The sequence below is a fragment of the Amborella trichopoda genome, chromosome 5, assembly GCF_054954075.1.
Source record: "Amborella trichopoda isolate Santa Cruz 75 chromosome 5, AtrichopodaSantaCruz75HAP2 v2.0, whole genome shotgun sequence".
NCBI classification, from domain to species: domain Eukaryota; kingdom Viridiplantae; phylum Streptophyta; class Magnoliopsida; order Amborellales; family Amborellaceae; genus Amborella; species Amborella trichopoda.
The window spans coordinates 29,968,092-29,995,000 of NC_142340.1; the positions used below are offsets into that span (position 1 = coordinate 29,968,092).

Sequence of the window (26,909 nt, forward strand, 5' to 3'; positions counted from 1 at the left end):
ACTCTAAAATCCTTTGTAAGCATTCAATTGGTGAGGGTTTCTGTGAAAATGGTGAAACCTTCGAGCACAAGCTATGGTTGTGAGGGTTTGTGACTTGCATATGGCTGTGATGGGTGACCCCAGCCATGGTAAGGTTCTCTCCATGGATGACAAGCCCCTTGATCCTACTAGTCTTTATGTGTTTTTTAATGACATGTTCGATGATCTTATTGACCCTAGACAAGCTGCCTTTTTGAAAGGCAGACTCATCATATATAACATTCTTATATCAAAAGAGTTCATTTTTCTTTGTTATAAAAATGCAGTTAGGGCAAAAATGTGTTTGCAACATGATTTGAATAGTACGTATGATATAGTGTCTTGGGCCTTTATTTTGGCTAGGGTGCATGCTTTAGGATTTCCATAATTTTTTGTGTCATTGGTTCAACTGCTTGTTTTTTTATGTTAAGAAATGACTCTCTAAAGGGTTTCTTTAGAGAGTAAAGATGATTAAGGCAGCCCCCCCCATCCTATCTCCATATCTATTTTTGTTGGTTATGGCCATTCTTAATAGGCAAATTGATTATGTATGGTGCAAGGGATGATTTTCAAGGCCTTTCCTTTGGGATGTGACTATTGGGTTTCACATTCATTTTGTATTGATTATGCAATCATTTTTTGTAAAGCATCTATTACCTTTGCTATTACTATAAAAGGGGTCCTCTCCAACTTTGAACTTACTATTGGTAAGAAGTTGAATACTACAAAGAGCAAAGCATTTTTTTTTGGTATAACATAGGCTGTTCAATCCTCCATTTTGAAGGAGTTGGATTTAGCAAATTTATTGCCATAGTTTGGTTGACAAGATTATTGGTAAGATTGGTACATGATAAGCTATTTGTTTACAGTTGTTGAAATTAGTACTCAGTGCATTATCTATTTTGTGGATTATATCTTTTAATTCTTTCGAAATGTACTTGCAATATGATTGAAATATTACAGAAGAACTTTTTATGGGCAAGTGTGGTCTAAAAAATGGTGTTCACCTTTGTTAAAAGGAAGACAGTTTGCCTAACTTAGGGACAAGGGGGGGTTAAGGGTACGCAACATTGTTGATTTTACTGCTGTCATGAAGAATCCTGGCAAACTCCTCGTATCAATTAGCTATGGTTTTCAAGCACATATATTTTAAGAATATTTCTATATGAGAGGCCAAAGCGAAACAATATTGTTCTTATGCTTGGAAGGGTATTCTGTTGGGTTTATTTCATTTGAAGGATAATATGCCATGGATTATTGGGGATGGCCAGCTTGTGAATTTTTGGGCTGATCCTTGGTTATCAAGGCAGTCCATATGAGATCATTTTGGTAACAATGTTCACAAGGATTTGAGCAGACGTAAAGTTTTTGATTACATGGGAGGTTCCCCTCAGTCTTGGCCTTTACCCACATTCACTCCTCTTATTAGCATTTGTAAGGAGGTTAAAAGTCACATTATTCCTTTATAGCCAAAAAAACATTTCTTGGTACGGATTCACTTTGTTAGTGGTATGTTTTCAGTTAAAGAAGCTTGAGATTTTATTTGTGACAAAGGATCATCACAACTGATTTTTCGAGCTCTCTGGTCTTCTAAATGTCATCGGAGAGCCAAATGATTTTCTTAGTTGGCCCTTCACAATCGTTTACCTACTACATTTCTTCTGCAACAACATGGTGTTGATCCGGACAATATATGCCCCTTTTGTGGGAACAATGATGATAATATTTGTCATCCATTTTTTCATTGTGTGTTCTCGTATGGTGTATAGAGGTCAATCGCATGGCGGTGTGGTAAACGATTTACTTCTAACATTTTCGTACTTGTTATCTTAAGAAGTTGGTTAGTCTTCATATTTAAATCAGATGACCTTTTTAACATTTGGACTCCTATCTTCTTCACAATAATTTGGTTTCTATGGGAGGAGCTTAATAGGATAATTTTTCAGTTAAGGTCTACAAGAAAGAAACAAATTGTTAATTGAATTTCTTCTCATATTCAAGAGCTAGATGTGAAAAAAGTGGCTTTAAGAGGGATTACTTTCCTCTCCAAATAGAAAGCGATTCATTCTTACTTGTGAATGTCATTCATGATTGCTGCCATATGCCTCATGGAGATTGGATATGATTGCGGCCAACTGTCGGAGCAAATTTTGCACTTGTACCTAGTTAATTTCCCATTTTTTTCGTGAGGCTAACATGGTAGCTGATGCCTTTGCTTAGAAAGCTTCCTTCAGTATTAGAGCTATTATTTGGCATTCTAGACCGTCAAACTTTACTTTCTTGCTTTTATGTCATGATTTGACGCAACTGCCCCACTATAAGGTTGTAAAATAATGAACAATTTCTTGCTTACTTTTATTAATAAAAAACGGGTAGAGGGCCTTCTTCCCTACTGACTTACCCAACCAAAAAAAAAAAAAATAATGATAAAATGATTAATTGGAAGTTTTGTTTTCATATACTTTTTTTTTCCCTCAACACACGCACACACACACACACAGATATATATATATATATATATATATATATATATATATATATATATATATATATATATATATATATATATATATATAACAATTTCATCATAAAAATATGGAAAATTGTTTCATGAGGGTTGGACCGCATTTCTACAAATGGGTCCAGAAAGTGTAAAGCATCTGGTAGGTGTTCCATCTAATAATAGAAACTAACCGTTCAAATGTTTTTTTGCTAGAATTATTATTTCTATATTTTAAATTTTATTTATTTATTCATATTCATTATTTTCATGTTACAAATTACGTGTCCTTAAAAAATAAATCTTAAAATCCATCTCAAAAATAGATTTATTAAGAGACCCGCATCTCAGCATCTGCGGGCTTGGCCGCAGGAGAAACGGGGTCCTAAACATTTAAGAAATATTTTATGCCAACGAAACCTGCCCAAGATTTTTCCCTCTCTCGTATGTAAACCAGCACACAAAAAACGCACGGCTGATTGTTAAAAAGACCGTGTTCCCATCTAACGGCCTTACGCCTTGCATAATGTCAATCGGACGGCTTAAATTATAGCGTCCCTTTGAAGCTAAACTGGCAGCTTAGGGTCTCAAAACACTGCTATCTATATATACTTCAGTTTAACATTTACAGTCAACTTTCGAAACCTCCATTTCTACTCTCGCAGAGCTCTGTTAATCCCCTTTTCCTCACACTCTTCATCAGGTTGCAAGCCTTAATTTCAACAGGAAGATGGTGAGTTATAGAGAGAGGTTTTCATTTCTCTTCTTTTGCTTTGTTTTCTGTGTTTTTGTCATTTTAGGGTTTTTATTATCAGTTTTAGGGTCTTCAAGTTTCATGGTTTGCTGTTGATTAGGGTTTCTTACTGTTATTTGCTTTCTGACTAGGCTTTACTGAACCAGCAACAAGTTGATTATCCGAACTTCAAGCTTGTCATTGTGGGTGATGGAGGAACTGGTATCGTCTTTTCTACTGATATATGCTATTTATCTTTTTGATTGTGCCAGCCTTCATTGGTTTATGGTTTTCCTTGGGTCCTCCTTACTTTTTTGTTCTGCTGATGTGTTAGATAACCTCTCGTTTATAGGGTTATTTTCAGACGATTTGTGATTCCATGTTTGCTTGAATGATGAATCTGATTTCGGTTTAGGGTTTTGGCTGAATCTTGAAATCATATGATGCAGGGAAGACAACTTTCGTGAAGAGACATATCACTGGCGAGTTTGAGAAGAAATATGAGCGTGAGTTCTGATATTTAAACTTTTCTTGCTCCAGGATGCATAGGCTATGTTTGGTACATTAGGTGCCTGGTCTTTGTATGCAGAAGAATATCCTGTGTTTTCGGCTATGCTATTCTTGTAGTTTATAAAAAGGAATTGTTTTATTGGTTTTCATGTATTGTTTATTTCTATAAAAGAGTATAACAAAGTCGAATGTAATTATCTTTCTTAGAAAAAAGAAGTCGAATGCGTTCCAGAGCTGAATCTCTGATTTATTTATCTGATGTGAATTATATACGTATATCTGTATTATATATTATTGTTTGATCATATCTAATGTCTATATTATCATTTATCTGAATGGTTTTTTGTTTTGGTTTAACTTTTTGGTGCCTTATTCTGATCGGAATTTTTGGAATCACTATGTTTACATGTGGTATGCGGATTGCTGTGGAAATGTGTCTCAAACTTTGGTTTCTGACTTATTTACCCAATATAAATTATAGACTTGGGCATCAATTTAATTATTTTGGTTTGATTGTATCTAGTATTGGATCCAATTTTTTGATGTTCTCAGTCCCTATGGTCATTTACATTTAGGGAATCTCTGTGCTTACTATTTGTGTATATGTGGCTGGCCTGGTGCCATGTAATTTTTCTCATCTTTCTCAAAACTTTGGTTTTGGACTTTAATAGCCTCTCTCTATGTAACTTTACTATGGGAATGATCTAGTGTTTGAAGATGAATCTTTTGGTCTTTTGGGTTTACAGCCCAAGGTCCCAGTTTTAATGATATGAGTCAGGTTCTTAATTTGTTCTTTTCCTTTGTCCTTTTCAGAATTCTATGCTTCAATGTTTGTGTTGTTATGTGTGCAGAAATGCATTTAATCTTGCATACATTTTTGTATGTTTTTTCTCCTCAATTTGATTTTGAATTGAACTCTTTTTTTAATGGAAATATGAATGCAGCAACTATTGGGGTGGAGGTTCATCCGTTAGATTTCTTTACAAACTGTGGAAAGATCAGATTCTATTGTTGGGATACTGCTGGACAGGAGAAGTTTGGTGGTCTTAGAGATGGATACTAGTAAGTTGTATCTTCTTGTTTGCTTATGCATATGTTTGATGTGAGAGATGATGTTATCGTTTACACTCGTTTTCTCTATGCAAAGTAATCACTGCAGATGTCCACTTTTTCGTCTTTGTTGTTCAATCAAATCTACTTATATTAGTTTTTATGTTAATAGATTTTTTTAATTAGTTTTAGGTTCCTAGTTGGCCACCTTCATCTTAACATTCATATTTTATCCACTGTAGCATTTCTTCTGGTATGTGAAAGTAAAAATTGAAGAATCGATGGAGGCATAATGTGAGAGAATTTGTTTAGGAATATTTTGTTTCATAGATTAACTTGACCAATGGTGTGTGGTCCTCTTCAAAATGGAAAATTGTTTAAATTGGAAACCGGTTTGGATGTCAAACAGGTTTTCATTACACATCTTCACGAAGAAATACAGAAAAGAATAGTATATAAATATAAAGTAAATGAAATAAAACTTGGAAAATTGTGAAAGCAATAGATCATACTCAAAACTTCAAATATGTTTATGGGGTAGTTTAGAGGTACGAGTTGAACATGATATGATACTTCTGTTCAGGAGAAGTTTGGTGGTCACAAAGATGGGTACTAGTAAGTCCTATTTTTGTTTGTTTATGCATGCATTTGATTGTGTCAGATGTTGTTGTCTTTTACATCCTTTTGCTTTATGCAAAGTAAGCCAATGCAGATGTGCATCGACCTTTTTATCTTATTTTTCACATGGATCTACTTTGTTATTTTTTATGTTAATAGATTTTTTAATTAGGTTTATAGTCATCATCGGCCACCTTCATCTGTACCTACATATTTTATTCACAGTAGTTATTGTTGACAAAATTCTTTTGGTATGTGAACTTAAGTTGAATAATAAATGGAGGCATGCCGTGAAAGAATTTGCATTAGAAATGGAACATTATTTTAATTGGTAATTGAGTTCACTTCACAAATTCATGAAGAAAGTTCAGAAAAAAATTATGTATCAATATATGGTAAAAATGCTAAAATTTAGAAATTTTTTAAAAAAGGAGGAGAACATGAGAGCTATTTTAATGGTTTTAAGATGAGTGATTAAAAACCAAAAATTTCCATCTTTTGATTTTTTTCTGTAAGTCAAAGTTTTTGAAAGTAATTTAGAGATTGACTATTGCTGGAGAGATTGTTCTGGGCGTTATTTGGAAGGTATTTGAGTGAAGATCACCTAATCAAGGTTCTTTAAGAGCCATGAAGAAATCAAAATTTCTTCCGATTTCTTAGTTAGTTTTCCATTTCCTAGTGCTTTTTATTTTTTGGTTATTGGGGTATTATTTTCATCAACTTCAAGTAATAAGGATTCAGCTTGGAGATATGCTAAAGTAAAAAACCCTAGGGATAAATGTGTTATTTGTACCCTATGCAGGAATACTTATATTGGGGGTATTTTCCAGCTAAAGGAATTTTGGATATTTTATATGAATTGATTTCTTTGTTTTACATGTTGATTGTCTTAGATGTTCAAACCAAGGTTTCAAAATTCGGTGATTTGGATTGGAATCACCTGATCGGGATTGAAAATCGGTGATCTGGATTGGAATCACCTGATCGGGATTGGAAATCGTGGACAGCGTTCCGGATCCCTCAATGACAAGGGATCCAGCCTCCTCGCTTGAACTGGCTGGGTCGAGGCTGTCCATACCGGGTTTGTCAGTGTGAAGCAGCTGTTCGCACGGGGTTCAACCGGTTCCCATAATTTTCAATTTCTTATTCCTTAGTAAATAATTGAAGTCACCCAGGAGGTACTGTCCATAACACGTGGCCTCCACCCAGGAGGTACTGTATTAAATGTGGCCTTGACAAGCAACACATTATGAGCTCCCCATCGATACCCGAATCCCATTAAAGCAACAGTCCTCGCATGGCGGATTACCTCTTATCGGGTTATGCCAATTTTATACTGGCTTCGACTTCTGATGGATTTCGATGTGGGACTATTTTCTGTCCCTTTGTGTTATAAAACCTCAACCTTGGTAGCAGTTGTGTTGTTGCGTGCTGTTGCCTTTGTCATTTTCAATGAAAGCGATTGCAACGAAAACTATTAATAGCATGTTGTGCTATGCAGTAAATATTGTTTTTTTTTGTAGCGTACTATGTGTTCCTTTATGTGTTATAACGGGTTTTATTTTTTATTTTTAATCATATGATATGGAAGTGTTTCTAATAATTTTTTAGTCATGTTTATTATAATACTCTAATGGTAATTATATATTGATAACCAAATCTTGGATTTTATTATTAATTTGTTTGCATTATAAATTATATAATGTATTATTTTTCTTATAGTTGTGAACACGATTTTTTAAATTAGATGATATTATAAGAAATTTTAATTTTTGTTTTTATCTGTATAGTAAATCAATAAAGTAAACCAACAATTGCAATTTCAGTATATAATATTATAGTTAGTTAGGTTGTGATAATTTTTGATGAGTGAAGCGAATTAATAAATGTTTGATATTTTGATGTGATGCTATTTTCACTTCATAAGGGATATATTTTTTTTTTTTTAATTTTATAATATGAAAGTGTTTTTTTAATATTTTTTCAATAATTTTGATGCAATATTATAATATTGTATTGCATTTAATAATTATACAAGCATCAAGATGGAAAAAGTCTCAGTATTCATGTATTTTTGCAAAGTAATGAAAGTACATAATGAACCACTCCTAATTTTTTTTAGAACATAAAAGAGCACTATTTTTAGAGATTTATAGTGTGAATTTTTTGGGACGAAACTTGCCAATTCGGCTGATTCTCCGATTTGATCTGCCGATCTGCCGATCCGTCACGGTTTCTGGGGTGGACGATTCGAGTCATTGAGTTGTTTTTCTAAACCTTGGTTCAGACTGTCAAGCTTAGAAGTTAAGAACAACAAACTCTATTTACTCTTTTTCAAGCTATTAGGTGGTGGAGACTTTCATAAACTAATATATTAGAGATAGTGAATAAGTTAAATTACATACGATCACATAAGTCACATAAATGCTTTTGTCTATGCATTATTATATTTTAAGTTTTTAAACAATTTATTGACTGCATTTGAGGTGATGTACCACGTCGCGTGATGCATCACCTCTCCGGAATCCCGGCCTAATAGGGTCCGCATGCCACATTTTAAAACATTGGTGTCATGCTTTTTAGCATTTATTTTTCTTGTAATATTGGCTATAAACATTGTGTTGGGAGGGTATTTTCACATTGTGATTAGGGAGTGATATAGAGAGAAGCAGAGGAAATGATGAAATACCCTCACTGAGCAAACAAATAAGATGTATGAAATTACCTTTAACTCAATACTTTAATTTAACTAAATCTAGCTAGTGACTTCTATTTGTCAATATCTAGTTGAGTTAGACAAGTAGATACTCAAGTTTTGAACGCATGAAATTTCGTTGCTATATCTCAACACTGCAACTTTTTAAATCTCAGAGATTGTGTACTACGCTCCATCTCAGAACTTGAACTTGTGATTAAACTTTTGGTTTCAACATCACTGGAAAATCTTTATTCAACAGAACACGTTACCTTAAGGTTGAATGGTAACCACTTGGTGACTCGCATAATTTCCTGTTTGTTTCCCTGTGTTGAGATATCATCCATTGTAGCATATTGTCACTTTGGCAAGCGACTTTGTTTGAAATTTTTCCTCTGTTCTATACTTGTTGCATTCAGACAGTCCATACGCAGGTTTTCCTTATTTAGAAAACAAGGTATTGGTGCTAAGGTTAACTTCATTAAAGAAAACAAGGTATTGGTGCTGGTAGTGTGTGTGTAAATATGTGGTTGTTCCATGTACAGCTCCTTCAAACTCTCTTGAAGGATCACTATGAACTGAAGAAGTCTCTAAATGAGACTGTCGAAAGGGTTCTATAATTTATGTGATTAGAAAATATTATAATCATCTGTTGCATGGTTATTGAATAATCTTTGTCCATGATACATTGCAGGAATAATTTCAAAAGCCTTTTTTAATTCTATATTAAGTCATCCAATATTAAGACATCCAATTACATTTTTCAATATTGGTTGCTCTATTGATGTTAGAAATCTTGTTTTTTGTATTTTTAGTGTTTTTAAGCCAAGGGTCTTCGATATGGCCACATAATGTGTTATATGACGCTGCATACATAATGTGTTATATGATGCTGGATTCCAGTTGTCGTTTTGTTTTTCTCAATGTGATTGTGTGTTGATCACAAGGTTTTGGTTTTTGGTTGTACTTGCGAGTGTACTTGGTTACAGTAGCTACCTCCTAGTTTCTTTGTAGTATCATACTGTGCTTGCTTGCTTAATTGCTTGGTATATAAGCACATTTTTTGTTTTTCAATAATTTGATGTATGCCTTGGAGCAGATTTTTTTACATGCTAATCATATTAGAGTATAGGGACATAAAATGTCCATCACTCAATCAGCAACCCAAACAGCATATATATATTTGATGTAACAGCAAATGCATGTGCCTTATGAGCATCAATGTCCATCTTTGAGTTTCAAAAACCTAAAACTAATGCTGCGAAGAGAATTTTAAAAAATGCACTTCAAATTTCTAATTTATTTTATTTATTTAGTCATATTCATGTTACCCGTGGTAGAGATTATTGATCCCTAAAAATATAAAGAGGGAATTTTGAAGGGGGATACACATGAATAAATGAGTCAGCTCTCTTTGAAATTGGATCCAAATCAAAATATCTATTCACATAAATTAATGTTCATGCTATAGCTGACAAACCTTGGACACACATTACTGAGTTATTTTAAGAAGTATATGATTGCTTTCTAAATATGTCTATTTTTTCAGTCCTATCTCTATGAGTTACTTCTATAACAATTATAGAAGTTCTAGACATTATTAAAAAAAAATTGTTATTTTCCTTTTAGCGTCCTACCTTGCTTAGGTATGTTACTTCAGAAGCATGCGTCCTTTATTAACCCTACTAGGCCTACATTTCATATAAAAATGCTGCATCCAATTGTTGTCTATGTGTTCCTGATTGTTGGTGTTTCATGGTTGTCTTTGAAGGGTTCTTACTTGATAATTATGTGTTACTTTTGTTATTGCAGCATTCATGGACAGTGTGCCATTATTATGTTTGATGTTACAGCCCGCTTGACCTACAAAAACGTTCCTACATGGCACAGGGATCTTTGCAGGTGCATTTTGTTATCACAACCTTTCCATTATTTCAGATTTCTCTTATTTGCCACAATTTATCACCTTGCCATCTTCTTATTGCTACAAATCTTGCATTTAACGCTCTTTTCTGACTCTCTGCTCAGGGTATGCGAGAATATCCCCATTGTTCTGTGTGGTAACAAGGTTGATGTCAAGAATAGGCAAGTGAAGGCCAAGCAAGTCACATTCCACAGGAAGAAGAATCTCCAGTACTACGAGATTTCAGCAAAGAGCAACTACAATTTTGAAAAGCCTTTTCTTTACCTTGCTAGGAAGCTTGCTGGGTATATATATGTGTATTTTGCTGATTGTGTTTTTTTTAAAGGGAAAATGAATGTCATTCGCATTCTAATTGATAATATATTTATACAGGGATCCGAATCTTCACTTTGTTGAGAGTCCTGCTCTTGCCCCACCAGAAGTGCAAATTGACATGGCAACACAACTACAGTAAGTGGCCTCATATTTTTTTCTTTGTTTCCTTTCTGATGTGCAATTGTGTTTATAGCCTAACAGTCATGAATGTTCCTGGGAAAATGTGAATGGTTTAACCCAACCTTGTTTGGCCACTGCATAGTACTTCAAATCATTCTCTTAATTTCAATTCAACAATAAAACATTTGACATCATGACTCGGAATAATCTTATGCAAGACGCAGATTTGCATGTCTTTAAAATGAGTACCAAAATTTAACCCCCTTTTTGTTGGTATACAATTGGGATCAATGACATTCCTCTGTCTGTATCTCTTGCTGTCTTCTGATTTATTTATGATCGTACAGGCACGAGGCCGACCTTGCAGCTGCTGCAGCCCAGCCACTTCCAGATGATGATGATGACGCTTTTGAATAGGCAGGAAGAAGAGTGCTATGAGTTCCTCATGTTGATGTTTCCTTTGTGATTTCATTTCTTGGTTTTCTTATACATCCCATTTGAGAAGGTGTTGGATGCGTTACCATCTGGTGATCTTTTCTTTCTGTTGCTGCATGGTATACTTGGGACCTATTGGCCCCAAGAGTTTTGAGAGTATATATTGCAATGAAGGGGTTAATGAATTTTGATTGCAAGGTAAAACCATATTCAGGTGTTGGATCGAACCTACCGTTTTGGCCTTCCAGTGAGATTCTCATAGTTTTAAAGAATGGCGCAAGATGCATGAATTTGGGGAAATTACGTAAAATAGGGCACTTGACAACCCCACTGAAGAAGTCCTTCCCCTTTGATGGTATAAATTTCGAATTGTATACAAGTAGGCTATGTACTTTTGATATAAGGAGGCATTAATCATAATTTACTGTTAGATTGAAATTGGATGGTTGGGGATGCATCATTAATGGAGTACAGGGAATAAAATCATTAGAATATTGTGACAGACTATGGAGCATTCAATGGTTAACAATGATTGTGACTTCATATTGAGAATTCAATGATTAACAATGATTGTGACCTCATATTAAGTAGCATGGCTTTTCATCAACTCTAGTGAGTTTGTGATGACATTGGGGACCAACTTTGGAAAAAGAGAAATATCCTTCAGAGTCGTGTACGACAGAAAATTATGCCAGAGGGAGCAATTTTGATGTTTACTTTCCTGGGAAAAAGAACTTGTGAACGACTTTTTAGGTAGAACTGTTGTAAAATACTCCCGAAGTTTACTGGATATTCACAACCCAAAAGCGTTGTTTTTTAATCTTTTGGGAGTTCTGACACTTTGATATTCATACTTGAAAATTGGACGATTTTTATTCAATTTTCAGGCATTATTTTTTTCCATCCTATAGAGAATGCAATTGGATTTTTTTTTTAATTCATTATAGAATAATGTGTTCAAGAGGTTATGTTACTAAAATTTTGGATCTTTAAATGCACCCAAGGGAGATTTAAATCCTTTGACGAGAGGGAAATTTTCTCTATCCAACTTGTTTTTGTTAAACCTTGAACCCTTGTTTTTCTCTAATACAATTTTTTGAAACCTGGTGATTTTTGATCTAGATGGAAAATTTATGGGGCGAAATATAGTCCTGAGATTGTATGGGTCCTAATCAAGTTCCCTCTTACAACGCCCATTTTTATAAATGTCTTTTTTATCTAATTATTTACTATTTTCTTAGATCCCCTTAAATTCTCAACCCATAAGCCCCATATTTTATTTTGATTTTATTTATTTTTCATATTTTTATGGATCAATCAATATCGAGATCAATCTAGATCATCGATCCAATAATGGAGTTTGAGTTTTGGATTTTTCTCTGGTTTTTTGAAATCTCGCCGACTGGCTTAAGAATGGCTTGCCCTTACAAAGATGAGTTAGAGTTTGCTGATTCAAAGAGGACCGTGTTGTACTGAACTAGACAACTGCAGCTCTCTTTGAGTGAAGGGAAGCAAAGCAAAACAATCGGTACAAGTCAATCAAGCGAAGAAAAGAGGGTTTGCAAGCGGTAAAGAAAATAGTGTGCTAACTTCGGAAAAAGTTCTTTAATGGCTATTGGAGATTATGGGGATGGAGATATAGAGGAGGACGACTTTGTGACATTGGTGGTGGTAGTGCGGTATGATGTGTCAGGTGGTCTGTTTTCGGATGCACAATTTTCTATTGTGGGATTGTTCTCCCCACCTTCGAATGATATTTTTGGCTTGAGTGATTGGGCCAAAAAGAGTTGTGGATTATCATATATTCTAAAGGTTAAAGTGTTGGGGCTTTAGCAAACCGCTTTGTCAGAATCTGGGGTAAGCTTTTAGCAAACCGCTTTGTCAGAATCTGGGGTAAGCTTTTAGCAAACCGCTTTGTCAGAATCTGGGGTAAGCTTTTAGCAAACCGCTTTGTCAGAATCTGGGATAAGCTTTTAGCAAACCGCTTTGTCAGAATTTGGGTTAAGCTTTTAGAATCTGGGATAAGCTTTTAGCAAACCGCTTTGTCAGAATTTGGGTTAAGCTTTTAGCAAACCGTTTTGTCAGAATCTAGGGTAAGCTTTTAGCAAACCGCTATGGTGGCTTTAATAAACCGCTTTGTTAGAATCTGGGGTAAGCTTTTACCTTTAGATTTGTGGAAACCCTCTTCCCATTCATTTTACTTACGGAAGGAGAGTATTTGGATTAGTTGGTAAACTGTTGTGGTGAATTTTGTGACATTGATAAGGATTCTGTTCAGGGGGTTAATTTGAGTTTTGTGCAGATTTGTATTTGGAAGTGGAGTGGGGCCTCCATTCCCAAAATGGTTAGACTTTTGGTGGGTCAAGGAAGAAGGTCTATCAGTATCAGTCAGTGACTAAGGATGTTGGGGGCCATCTCTATGACAATGGGGGTTGGCAAGAGGTTACTCACCCTCCATCTGTTAAGATAGTTCCTGATCAAGATTTTTCGTAGGGCCTTAACAAAATATTTTCGAGAAGGAGGAAGTGACGTAGTTTTAGGGAAACGACGAGAGAGTTTCGAAAGTTGAAAATTATCAAGCATTGGATCCCAGTGGGTCGTTTCACGGACTGCTCGGCGGTTTTGATGTCAACCGTTTCTGATAAAGAAGATGGTTCACGTGATTATGTAGACCGGTTGGCCTCAACTATCACCTTTTCAAAGGGAGAAAAAGATGGTAGCGTATCTCTGCGTCGTATCGAGGCAACTCTCTCGGGGAAGGATTTGGAAGTCGTGGTGGTGTCCCTGGCTTTCACATCGACGCCTTCGTTTTTTGTGAATGGCGTCTCCTCTTTCCTCGTATTTCTTCCCAGTGGAAAGGTCAGAAGGCGGTGTCGATTGCCTGCAAAATCAGCAATTTCAGTTAGTTCTTCTGGTTTGCTGCTCTCGTTGTGGTAGGTCAAAGGCAGTGCTCCTCGTTGGCCCTCCATCTGGTGCTGCTCTCGATGGTCGAGATGTATCCCCTCTTCCATCGTCTTGCTGTCAAGAAGTCTCGCTCTTCACTTATGCTTGCTTTTGATCCTCTGGCGATTGACCTTTTGGCTGTGGTGGCGCTTGACGAGGGTGATGCGTTCTTGGAGTTTGAGGATGGGGAATTTGTTCTTGAGCAGATGGAACAAGGTGTTCAAACTGATATTGGTGATGGGCCTTTAGTTCAAAACCCTGATCTTGCACTGGTGGAAGTGATTGTTTCTACCCCCCTCAATGTTTTACGGCATGAGGATAGGCCTTTGTTGCTGCATCTGACTGCTGCAATCCCTGCTGTCAAAATCCTTAACTTTATTGCTCCAAAAGTAGAGTCTGATGGTTTGATTCCTGTGGTGGAGTCCCAGAATTTTACAGAGGAGAACTTGATTTCTTCCATTGTCTTGAATCATGGGATGGACTTTAATATTCCTCTTGCAGAGGTTTTTAAGGATATTATTGTGAAAAGGAAGGCTGCAAAGAAAGGAAAGCACAATGCAGGGATCAAGAAGATTGTGACTAAGACTCCTACTAATGAAGGGGTTATAACAAAAGCCAAAGGTAAATCTTCGATTAAGTGTACAAGGTCCTCGGTGAGATTGCAGGCTCGAGGAACTCTGCGTGCTAATTCGGTTGCAAGATGTATTTTTATCTTTGATGAAAGGTTATAGAGGTCAGCTCGGGTCTCTCATCGGATGGTTAAGAGATCTTGGACGATGCCATGAAGGAAGCTATGCTCCTTGAAGAGGTTTTCTTCGGCGCCAGTAGGGACGATCTAGGTTCCTCCTCTGCTAACCCTTTCTCATAAATATTATATCATGGAACGTTCTGTTTTTGGTTTTTCATTTTAAGCCAACTATAATTATTCTGCAGGAAACTAAACTTCCTAGCCCCACCATTTTTGGTGTCAGGGAAGTTTGGGGACCTGGGTCAGTAGATTTCTTGGGGATTGACTCTATGGGTGCTTTTGTGGGGTTGTGGATTTTGTGGAATGCTACTGTTTTACAGTATTTTGGCTTTGTTAAAAAATACAACTTTTTGATGGTTGGTTTTAACTTTTTGATGGTTGGTTTGTGGGGCATGATTCTAACTTTCGGAGGGTGTCCCTGAATGTTTATGGTCCTCAAAGTTTGGCTAAAAAAGAAATCTTTATTAATGATATGTCAGACTTCATTAATAATTTCAATCATCCGATTTGTTTGGGAGGGGATTTTAATTTTATCAGATGGCTTGATGAGAGTAGTCATGGTTGACCTATTACGTCTACTATGCGTTTGTTTAATAGATTTATTGAGTCCAATGCCTTGTTAAATTTGCCAATTTCAGGCACAATTTTTACATGGACAAATGGAAGCTCTTTAAATTTATCCATGTCTAAACTTGACATATTTTTGGTTTTTGGAGAGTGGTCTGAATTCTTCTCCCTTGGTTCGATCAAGGCATTACCCAGACTCTCCTCTGATCATACTCCCATTTTATTGTGTACTAAAGTTCTTCTTGTAGGACCTAAGCCATTTAGGTTTGAAGCTAGCTAGTTTGCTGAGAAGGTGGTGGTTGACTTTATCAAAAGTGCTTCGGAGAATACTATTTCCATTGGATCTTTGGATTTTCAATTCCACAAAAAGTTTTTAGGTGTCAAGCATAAACTTATTGCGTGGAAAAATGAAAAGAGATTTCATGTGAAAAGGAAAATTGATGAAGTTCTCAGTTGCTTAGCAGAAGTGGATTCTATTGTTCAAAATTCAGGAGTTCTGAGGAGATGGTTTTGTAGTGAATCTCTAAATTTAATGTGTTACTTGAGCTTAGAAGGATAGAAGAGATGTATTGGAAGCAAAGGTCCAGGGTCAAATAGCTGAAGGAAGGAGATTTAAACACAAATTTTTTCCATGCCATTAAAAATGCTCAAAGACGTCAAAATGGCGTCTCTGGGCTTTTGATTCACGGAATTGATCCTGATGATGACATCGGGATGTCGAATGCGGTCATCAGTCATTTCAAAAAAGCTTTCACCACTGAGGTGAAGGTTACACCTCGGTTAACCATAGTGGGCTTTAAATGTCTTTCGTCTAATTTGATAGTTTTACTTGAGAGAGATGTTTCTATGGAAGAATTGAAAAAAACTTGTCTTTTTTCTTCTTGGTGATAAGGCACCTGGCTCTGACAGTTTTTCACTCATCTTTTTCCACAAATTTTGGAATTTGGTTTGTCGTGAGTTGTTGGAGATGGTCCGTGGCTTCCTACGTAGGGGTGAGCTTTTTAGAGGGGTCAATTCCACTTTTATAGCCATCATTCCCAAAAAGTCTGTCATTGCGAACCTTAGTGACATTAGGCCCATTAGCCTTCTCTAGAGTCTCTATAAAATTGTCGCTAAAGTGCTTGCAGAAAGACTTAAAGTGGTCTTACCGGTTATTATCACAGAGCCCTAATATGCTTTCATCAAGGATAGATTGATAATGGATAGTGTTTTGATTGCATAAGAGTGCATTCACTCGAGAGTTTTGAGTGGTAGTGTGAGGACCCAGACTTTTCATGCTTTAAGTAGAGTAAGTCGCCGTGCTTACAATGATACCGCCATATGTGCAAGGGATGCCACTGTGTGTAAGCCACCGTGCGTGGCGAGGGCACTATCGTGCGCGTCACCCCCGTGCCTGTCAGCATCGTGTCTAACAGAAACACTAGATTTACTTCTAGTTTTGGGTGGGACTGCAGTCAGCCTTGGAGACGAGACTTACTTTTAGCACTGCCTTTCACCCCCAGACTGATGGGCAATCAAAGAGAACCATTTAGACTTTGGAAGATATGTTAAGGGCTTGTATCTTTGATTTTAAGGGAAGCTGAGATGATTACCAATTTATGATTGAATTCGCCTATAATAATAGCTTCCAAACAGTATTTAGATGGCACCTTTTGAGGCCCTGTATAGAAGAAAGAGTAGGTCACTCATTTGTTGAGACGAGATTGGTGAAAGAAGGCTTTTAGGGCTAGAAATTATCCAAGTGATCTCAGAAAAGATTTCTTTGATTTGAGAGAGGCTCAAGACACTCAGAGTCGGTAGAAGAGTTACGTCGATAATCGAAGAAGAGACCTCGAGTTTGAGGTGGATGATCGGGTTTTCTTGAAGGTATCGCCAACTAAGGGCATTATGAGATTCGGCAAGAAAGGGAAGTTGAACCCGCGTTATATTGGACCTTTTGAGATTATAGAAAGAGTTGGAAGCGTGGCATATTGACTTGCCCTGCCACTTGAATTGGCAAACATCCACAATGTCTTTCATATATCTCTATTAAGAAAGTACCCGCTCGACCCCTCCAATATTCTGAAGTATGAACCGGTTCCAATAAGAGAAGACTTGACCTTCATCGAGCAACCAGTTGGGATATTGGATAGAAGGGTGCAGGTGTTGCACAATAAGGAATTCCTCTGGTCCGTGTTTTGTGGCAATACCATTCACGGGAAGAGTTGACCTGAGAACAGGAAGATGAGATCCAGGATAAGTACCCCCATTTGTTTGATTAGTAGAGACACGATTTTGAGGACAAAATCCTTTTTAAGGGGGGGATGATGTGAGGACCCGGACTTTTTCAGCTTTAAGTAGAGTTAGCCGTCGTGTGTGCAATGATATCGCCGTGTGTGCAAGGGATGCCGCCGTGCGTGACGAGGGCACCGTCGTACGTGTCACCACCATGTGCGTCACTGCCATGCGCGACACCACCGTGCCCGTCACTGCTATGCGTGTCACCACCGTGCGCATTGCTGCCGAGAGTGAATGTATAGGGTCGTCCAGGGAACTTCTATGTGTGCCATGTGACATATGTACGCCACTTGTATGCCATAGTAACCCACTTGGATGCTACTTGTAGGCCCTTGCATGCTACCTGCTTGCTGCCACCCCCTCTTTGCTTATATAACCCTCCTTCGCACCCCTCTCAAGAGTTTTGCTTTCTCTCTCTCTCTCTCTCTCTCTCTCTCTCTCTCTCTCATGACCTCCCTTTCAAACACTTAGAACCTTAAGCTTGGCATTTGGGGGGAACCTGCGTGGGAAACTTGGAGTTCTTTTGGATACAAGTAAGTTGATCTAGCATCCATGATTTTGTTTGAATGCTTAATATGAAATCTAAGTATGCATGTGAATGTAATTGTAAATATGGGGTGGATCTATGTTAATGAAATTATGCTAGATTGTGGCCTGTTTTTCCAGAACTATGACTCTTATTGGTGTGATAGTTTGATTCTTGAAGACATCTCTGTTGATTATAAAATTTGGTGGGAAAGCACCCTTGTGAATCTATTTAAAGATGGAAAAGACCTTGTCTTAATGCCTATTTTGGTTTGGAAGTTATCAACTATTCTTTGAAGTATACCAACACTTTAAAATGAATTTCCAAGAACCTTGCATGTTTTTAATTAAAACTGTTCACTGACCAATATGTCTCTGATTGAGGCCAAACCACTTTTAAATAAAAGGGGGTGAATTGGATCTGAAACCATGACCAAATTCTCTGTGGACTGGAAGTTATGCCCTATTTTCTAAGAGACTGTCACACCGAAATTCCTGCTATTGTCCAGGATTGTTATATGCTTTTTTGTAGAACTGTTCACTGACCAATATGTCTCCGATTGAGGCCATTTTAAATGAAATATGAGTGAGTCTATTTTCAAAATGGTTTTGGAACCATGACCAAATTCTCTATGGATTGGAAGTTATCCCCAATTTTCTAAGAGACTGTCACACTAAAATTCTTGTTATTTTCCAGGACTGTTTTATGTCTTTATGTGGAACTGTTCACTAAATAATATGTCTCTGATTGAGTCCAAACTAATTTTAAATGAAATACGAGTGAATCTATTTTCAAAATAGGTATGGAATCATGACCAAATTCTCTGTGGATTGGAAGTTGTGCTCAATTTTCTAAGAGACTGTCACATTGAAATTCTTGCTATTTTTCAAGACTATTATATGCTTTTATACAGAATTGTTCATTAACCAATATGTCTTTGATTGTGGCCAAACCACTTTCAAATGAAATATGAATGTGTATATTTTCAAAATTGTCTTGGAACCATGATGAAATTTCCTATGGATTGGAAACTATGCCCATTTTTCTAAGGGGCTATCATACTGAAGTTTCTGCTCTGTTGTGAATTATTGTAATAAGACATGCTTATGAATTATTGACTATGCATGGTTGACATGAGACATGCCCCTGAAATAGTGAATGCTTATGAAATGGTGAATGTTTATGAAATAGTGAATGCTTATGAGATAATGAATGTGCATGGTTGTAATAAGACATGCCCATGTGATAGTGAATGTGCATGGTTGTAATCAGACTTGTGTGTTATGAAGCAATATGCAATGGGTCATCCATTGGTAGTGCGATACGGTATGATAAGAATGTGATATAAGGTGCTACGCAAAGGGTCATCTGTTGGTAGTGCAATGTGATATGATAAAAAAGTTGTACCGACAATTGAGATCTTTCCCTGACTCCTCATGATAGGACGGGAGTTTAGAATGTGAATGTGAATATTTGGATGGGTCGCCCCCCCCAAATCTATATGGGCACTACGCATTGGGTTACCCACTGGTAGTGTAACACTCTCTCGCCATAAGGTCATAAGGAGAGGGTCGTGTCTTGCAAGGGCACTAGGGATTGTGTGTGTGTGAAGACATTACGAAATGGGTCATCTATTTGTCATTGTCTTCCCTCCTGAAAAATGGTAGAATTCTTAAGCAATGAGATTGGCTTGGCCTGATTGATAGGGCTTCTACTTCGGAAGTAGGCAACATTAGGATTGCATATAGTTAATATATGTTTATCTGAATTTATTAATATGTTATTTTAATGGAAAAGATTTGATAGACTGTTCGCTCATGGGATATCTGATATCTGATTTGGGCTTACTTCACCATGAAAGAAATCACTCACAACACACTGTTAATGAAATTAAGATACATGATTCCATGTTGTATGTCATGACCCCGCCCCCGACCCCCTTGACATACTCACCAGAGGGCGGTCGAGTGTGGGTCCATGAACCGGAGGTAGCGAATGCCGCTCAGGTTGAAGTGGCTCAACGCTTTAATAATGCAGTAAACAAAGCAAGCCATGGAAAAACTAAAACATCTACTCTAAATGCAGGAACTAAAAACCATGCTCCAAAAATCCACTATATATCATTCATCAAAATCATTACATATCAGTTCGAGGCATCAGGGCCCGATAGTACACACAACCCACAATAAATAATAATTACGGCCAAAGTGCCCATAAAACCCACATTGAGAAAGAATTATTTTCGATAGCTTCGAGTCTCATACACCAACTGCTTCCACTAGGTCAAACTTCTTCCACCTGTGGCTGTTGCTCTGTAGAGATGGTAAAAATTGATAGAATGAGCTATACAACTCAACAAGTAAGTCTAGATACTAAGCATAAGCAATGAATACATCCAGATATCATAGAATGCATTTCTCACTTATAAAATATCACAGCAAAAACATCACCTAGATCAGAAATCTCCGTGGCATATCTATCATGATCATTATTTCAAGGATCAAAATTCTTATTCATTCAATACAATGATCATTATTCATATTCGCCATGCAGATAATAAGTATCAGAAATAGTAATAATCTCGAAAGCCTTCCGTTAACGAACACTATCATAGAACATATAGGCACGCACTTCACGATATCATTCATTTATCCATAACCTGACACATTTCATGATGTACGTTCATATCATGACAGAACTCGTTCTTTATCACTGAGCACATTTCATTCCACAATAAGCACTTGGTCAGGTCATGACCTAATCGGTATCAATCACATAAGCAGTATGTAATAATCATTGGGTCAGGTCATGCAATACGCTCAAAGCACATACGTAACCGGTATCAATCACATAAGCAGTTTGTAACAATCACTTGGCCAGGTTATGCAATACACTCAAAGCACGCACTAACCGGTATCAATCACATAAGCAGTCTATAACAATCACTTGGTCAGGTCATGCAATATGCTCAAAGCACGCACCTAACCAGTATCAATCACATAAGCAATCTGTAACAATCACTTGGTTAGGTCATGCAATACACTCAAAGCACGCACCTAACCAGTATTAATCACACAAGTAGTCTGTAACAAGCACTTCGTCAGGTCATGCAATACGCTCAAAATACGCACCTAACCGGTATGAATCACAATCGCATAAGTAGGTCATGCAATTCCCTCAATCTCACAACTAGCCATGCAATACGCACAAAGCATGCCAGGGACTTCTCATAATGCTAATCACATCAGTCCTACTACCAATGGGTAGCTCATTGCATAGCGGTCAGTATAACAGTATCAGGGCAAAACATTCGCGTATCAACCTATACTCGCATTCAGTCAATATTCCATAACAGCCAATCTGGTCTCATTGTTAAAATCTGGTGTCTCATACAGAAGTATATAACTGACATGTACACTATGCTGTTAATCATAAGGCATTCATCACGAGGGCTATCTCAAGGCACTTATACTTTGTCAATTTAGCATTTATAATCCATAGTTGCATTCACATATATGCATCACATAGTCATCATGGGGCATTAGTAGTTATCAAATCATCACCAATTGCACGGTCACATAGCATCGTGCTCCTAACTCCATGGCAATTAACATATGACAATCATTACAGGAAGACTATTTTATAGCATAGATTTATATCAATTCACACACATATCACCCTGTCACTCAAATGACCAGCGAAAGATTAAAGCAAAATAGCATATTTATCAACTCCATAACTATGACCTTCTTGTAGGAAAAAGGAGTACAATTGTCGAGCAGTAGCGGGTTTTATTGTGATTTGAAGTCGACTTTAAAATAGATTTATTCAAAGTTTACAAGAAGGTGATTTGAATACATTTGGTCAGAGTTGAACGCAATGAAATGACAGTAGTTTAAAGGCATTCGGAAATTGTTTGGCCGATCAAGAGCTTGACACAAAGCACATGACTGTTGCAGGAAATTTCTCACAACAGCGACATGCCCTTGCATTTCGGGGCGTACCTCGCAATCCTCGGGGATTTTTGAAATTATCGAAACAGTTGACTTTAAGTTTACTCATAAATATTGTAAACTATAGAAGTTTGAAAACATTTGGGTGTTATTAGGTGGGCAAAAAGCTTGACTCAATACAAGCAACAATTGTTGGAAAATTCCACCCATAGTGATAATGACACATGCTCATGGGGTGTATATCTTAAACCGTGCACAATTTAGAAACATTATAAAAATCACAAATAAAATAGACTGGCATATATTTCCTTCAAGACTGATTTGGGCTCGTTTGGATATCGTTTGGCCACTGAAAAGTACCTTGTAAGAACAGGGCCACTGAAAAGTACCTTGTAAGAACAGTCATAGTTCTGAAAAATCTCAATACCAAGCTTAGCATACATCCAAATCTCATTCATATAAAACTAGACTTGCAAGAGAGCTATGCTACAACTTTTTACCATTAACAAGTTCATTTCCATGGCTCAACAACTATGGCATAGAGGCACGCGACTATTATTCTCAACCCCACCAAACTCATTCAGACTCACAATTTCCACCCCATCATTAACCTAATAACAATATTCAAAACCCATTTCCTACTATTATTGATGCAAAGAAGCTAGATCCACTTACTTGAAGCTCACGACGCTCCAAACTCCACACGCAGGTCACCTTCTTGCTCCTCGTGGCAGCCAACAGCAGCAGCAGCAGCGCGGTGGCAGTGAAGAGGGTTTCCCCCTTGAGCACTAGAAAGTTGGGAGAGAAGAAAGGAGAAATGGGCAAACGACCCTGAGGGTGGAAGGGAGTGCGACTTAAAAACCTGTGGGTAGGTGAGATCTACTGTGGCTGACGTTGCGGGGGTGGTTGGGGAAAATACTGTGGCTGTCATCACTCGAGCGGCATGGTGTTGACAAATTCGGTGAGGTGCCGACACATCCGGTGGACGTACAAGGCTTGACCGAATGTGCGCAGCATTACCCTCTTATCACACGCGGCATTTCTCTCTCTGCAGTGGTGCTCGCGGCGCTGCTCATCTCTGTCTTCACACACGACGTTACTCCTTTCGCCTGTCATGCGTGACAATACTCAGTTTCATGCGCGGCATTGCTCCAAACGGTGTTGCTACAACTTCTTCTCTCTCTTCAATTTACAGACGACGTTACACCTCACCACACAGTCGGTGCTGGGTCTCCATGCGCAGTCGGTGCTAGCCCTTGAGTTCACAGACGCCGCTTCCTCATGCCGTGCATGACATTACCCTTTACGCTCACGATGATGCCTCCATTGGCACGCGGCGTTGCCTCTTGTGCTAGTGGCGATGTCCCTTGTTCGTACGCGGTGTTACCATTTTATGGATGATGTTTCCTCTCATCTATGCACGACGTTCCCTCTCGTCCACGCACGGCGTTCCCTCTTTATACTCACGGTGATACCTCCAAAATTCACAGACGGTGCTAAGTCTTCTCCCTTAGGTCGGGCGTGTATTTCCTTCTCTCTATATCCCGTGAGTGTTTCATTCTCTCTACCTCCGTGAGTGTCTAGGTCTCTATTGTCATGAGTGCTTTGAGTTCAAAAAATTGTGGTCTTTACATTGAACCTGCATGAATCTTGGGGACGGTTGTAAATAACAGTGTATAGGCAGGAATGCATGACGCTTTGATCTACTTACTGGGCTTCATAGCTCATTCTTTTGACTTTTTTGAATGTAGAGTGATAGCTTGCGGGTCGAGGATGGACAATTGGGTGACCGCGACTGGCGGTTAAAGACCCGCACTTGATGAAGAACTTCCTTTTGATTGTAGGTGTCTAATGGCAATTGCCCATATAGCTGTTTTGTTGTGAAGCTATGTATTTTTGTTGATGGGCCTTTGGCGCCTTGGACAATTTGTAATACTCTGAAAATTGTATAGTATTTGGTTTTTTTTTCTCCAACTTTATGTATGGTTGTGGTTGGAGGTTGGCTTTCTTTCATGGTTTGCTTTAATTATGTCTTTTGAAAAAACGTTGAGCGTACTCTCACCTGAGTGGCATTCGTTACCTCTGATCGTGGCCTCGTACCCTGTTGCCCTCCGGCAAGTACGGTAAGGGGGTAGGAGGCGGGGCTGTGACAGGTAGTGTTGGATTTATGATTAAATTAGACATGGAAAAACGTATGACAGGGTTGAATGAAGTATTCTTTTAGAAATTATGAAAAATATGGGCTTTGGTGAGAAGTGGAGGAATTGGATTTATGGGTGCTTATCCTCTGCACATTTTTCTATTTTGTTCAAAGGAAGCTTGATTGGTTTTTTTGGAGCCTCGCGGGGGCTTCGTCATGGTGATCCATTGTCCCCTTTTATGTTCACCATTTATGTAGAGTGCTTCAGTCTGGTACGTAATGTTGAAGTGAAAGGGCATTTTGTGGGCTTTCTTATGCCTAATGATGGTCCTTGCATTTTGCATTTACAATATGCAGATGATACTCTGCTTTTCTGTGAGCCTAAGTGTGACCAGATTGAAAATATTGCTATGTTCTTGAATTGTTGTGAAGTGGCTTTGGGGCTTAAGGTTAATTTTGAGAAATCTACAGTGATTAGTATTAATTGTAATGATTCTTTGATCCTTGAGATTGCTGAGACATTAGGATGTAAGGTGGAAGGTTTTCCAATCAAGTATTTAGGGATGCCGATTTCAGATGGACGTCTACCTCTGGCTGTCTGGGATAAAGTGATCCAAAGGATACAAGTTAAGCTTGATTTGTGGAAGTATAAATACCCTTCGTTGGGAGGCATGATTACCTTGGTAAAAGCTTGTTTATCAAACTTACTAATTTATTCGATGTTTTTATTGTAGATTCCTCCTCAGGTTGCCAAGAAAATTGAATCTTTAATGAGGAATTTTCTCTGGGGTTCTTTTGATAATTCAAAAAAGTACAATCTTCTTCGTTGGGATAGGGTGTGTACACCTAAGAAGGAAGGCGGATTGGGAATAAGGAAAATTAGTATGGTAAACCATGCTTTACTCTGTAAATGGTGGTGGAATAGCTTAAACTTCAAAGTTCAGCTGTGGTATCAAGTTATTTCTGCTAAGTATGGTGAGGATAGATATAAAATGTGGGTTGGATTGAGAAATGATACAAGGGATGTGTTCTATTGTTGGAAATCCATTAATTCATGTAAATCTTTGATACACAGGGACATTGGATGGAATTTGGGTGATGGCTGTAATATCTCTTTTTGGCATCATAAGTGGTTAGGCTCTTCTCCTTTGAAATATGCCTTCCCATTAGTTTTTCAACATATGGATAATCCAAATGCCATTATTGCTGATATTTTTGAAATTAGGGACAATCATATTGAATGGAATAATTTTGGAACTGATTTTTTGGGAGTACGTTGGATTGTTAACACTACTTCAGGAAGTTTATATTCCCCTGAATGCATCTGATGAGGTTGTTTGAGAGATTGATTCAGATGGTTTATACTCGGTGAAGTTAATGTATAAATTACTTTTTCATAACCGTTGGAGATGGTCTATTCCTGAAATTGCCATTATTTGGAAATGGCTTTTGCTGCTTAAGATTCAAGCCTTCTTATGGTTGACAGTGCAAGATAAGATTTTCACTGTTGACAATCTTATTAAGAGAGGTAAGTTTTGCCTAATAATTGCCTATTGGGTAAGAATGATGCTGAAACAGGTGCTAACCTGTTTCTCCATTGTTCTTTTACTTTTAAAATTTGGCAATGGTTTTTTGACAAACTTGGGATTGCTATGGTTATGCCTTCGAAAGTTAAGGGAATAATTTCAAACTTAGCATTATCTATGCTTCCACAAACAAGAGTGGTGATTCGGCAAATTGGGAGAAGACTGATACTATGGGAAGTTTTGAAGGAAAGAATTAGAAGAGTGTTTGATGGAATTTGTATGCCTGTTGAGAGAATTTTGAAAAAAAATTTACACTCTATTCGACTCTCTTTCTCAATTACAAAAGTTGGGAAAGATATTATGGAAGTGGATGTTAGAAGAAACTTATCGAATCTTTTACAATTGGGCTCTTTTAAGTGTAGGCCTAATGGGAGATGGGTACCTCCTTTAGAAGGGATGTTTAAACTTAATTTCGATGGTAGTTAAGAAATTCGGGCATAGCTGGTTTGGAGGAGTGGCGAGGGATTAGAATAGATCTATTGTCTTTTCTTTTGCAGGCCCCTTGGGAGAGAAAACTGCAAATTGTGCAGAACTCTTGTGTCTCTTTAATGGTTTAAAAATTTTGTAGCAAGGAATTTAGGGTCTTATTGTAAGGACTAGGATCTTCTGGTGTGTTGAAGTGCGCTGGCAAGTGGCAGACAAGTGAGAGGCTGCCGTGCACGACAGTAAGAGAGAGAGAGGCCGTTGTGCGTGACAATGAGAGAGGAAGGCTGCCATGGGCAGCAGTGAGAGAGAGAGAGAGGCCACCGTGCACGATAGTGAAAGAGGGAGGCCGCCTTGCGCGATAGTGAGAGAGAGAGAGAGAGGCTGCCATGCACGGTAGTGTGAGAGAGAGAGGCTGCCATGCGCGACAGTGAGAGAGGAAGGCCGACATGGGGAACAAGAAGTAGAAGACACCGCCGTGCGCAACAGGAGGCAGAAGACACCGCCATGTGCAACAGGAAGCAGAAGATACCGCCGTACGCAACAGGAGGCAGACGACGCCGCCTGTGCAACGGAAGCAAAAGACACTAATGTCCTCACTCACGCACACAATCCCCAATGTGCTTTGAGGTTGTTAATAGGCAGTGGCCTTGCAAGACACGACTCTCTCCTTACGCCTTTAAGCGAGAGGGCGTTACACTACCATTGGAGGTCCCAATGCGTAGTGCCCATAATAATTTGAGGGGTGCGACCCTCGTGGAAGTTGATCAGAATGTTGCAGAAATTGGGAGTTTGCATTTTATACAAAATGTGTGTTTGTGTATACAA

At 37.9% G+C, this 26,909-nt stretch overlaps 1 protein-coding gene across 3 annotated transcripts; it reads left to right on the forward strand.

Annotated features, from left to right (window-relative positions):
• Nucleotides 1-3,151: 3,151 nt before the first annotated feature.
• Nucleotides 3,152-11,420, forward strand: LOC18431719 (GTP-binding nuclear protein Ran1B). Of its 3 annotated transcripts, none has more exons than XM_006841837.4 (8): nucleotides 3,152-3,251; nucleotides 3,404-3,473; nucleotides 3,701-3,757; nucleotides 4,706-4,823; nucleotides 9,937-10,026; nucleotides 10,153-10,332; nucleotides 10,421-10,498; nucleotides 10,831-11,420. In XM_006841837.4, exons 1-8 carry the CDS (start codon nucleotides 3,249-3,251, stop codon nucleotides 10,898-10,900), a joined length of 666 nt encoding a protein of 221 aa, XP_006841900.1. In that variant the 5' UTR covers nucleotides 3,152-3,248; the 3' UTR covers nucleotides 10,901-11,420. The 3 variants fall into 3 exon arrangements, with proteins under 3 accessions (XP_006841900.1, XP_011622413.1, XP_088723859.1); XM_011624111.3 differs by having other exon boundaries at nucleotides 3,419-3,473; XM_088867733.1 differs by lacking the exon at nucleotides 3,152-3,251 and having other exon boundaries at nucleotides 3,431-3,473.
• The last annotated feature ends 15,489 nt before the right edge of the window (nucleotides 11,421-26,909 follow it).

Excerpts from the sequence above, each read along its gene's own strand:
- LOC18431719 (XM_006841837.4), top strand. Across the intron at positions 3,474-3,700 it reads TGTGGGTGATGGAGGAACTG|GGAAGACAACTTTCGTGAAG; the intron begins GTATCGTCTTTT and ends CATATGATGCAG. Across the intron at positions 10,499-10,830 it reads GACATGGCAACACAACTACA|GCACGAGGCCGACCTTGCAG; the intron begins GTAAGTGGCCTC and ends ATGATCGTACAG.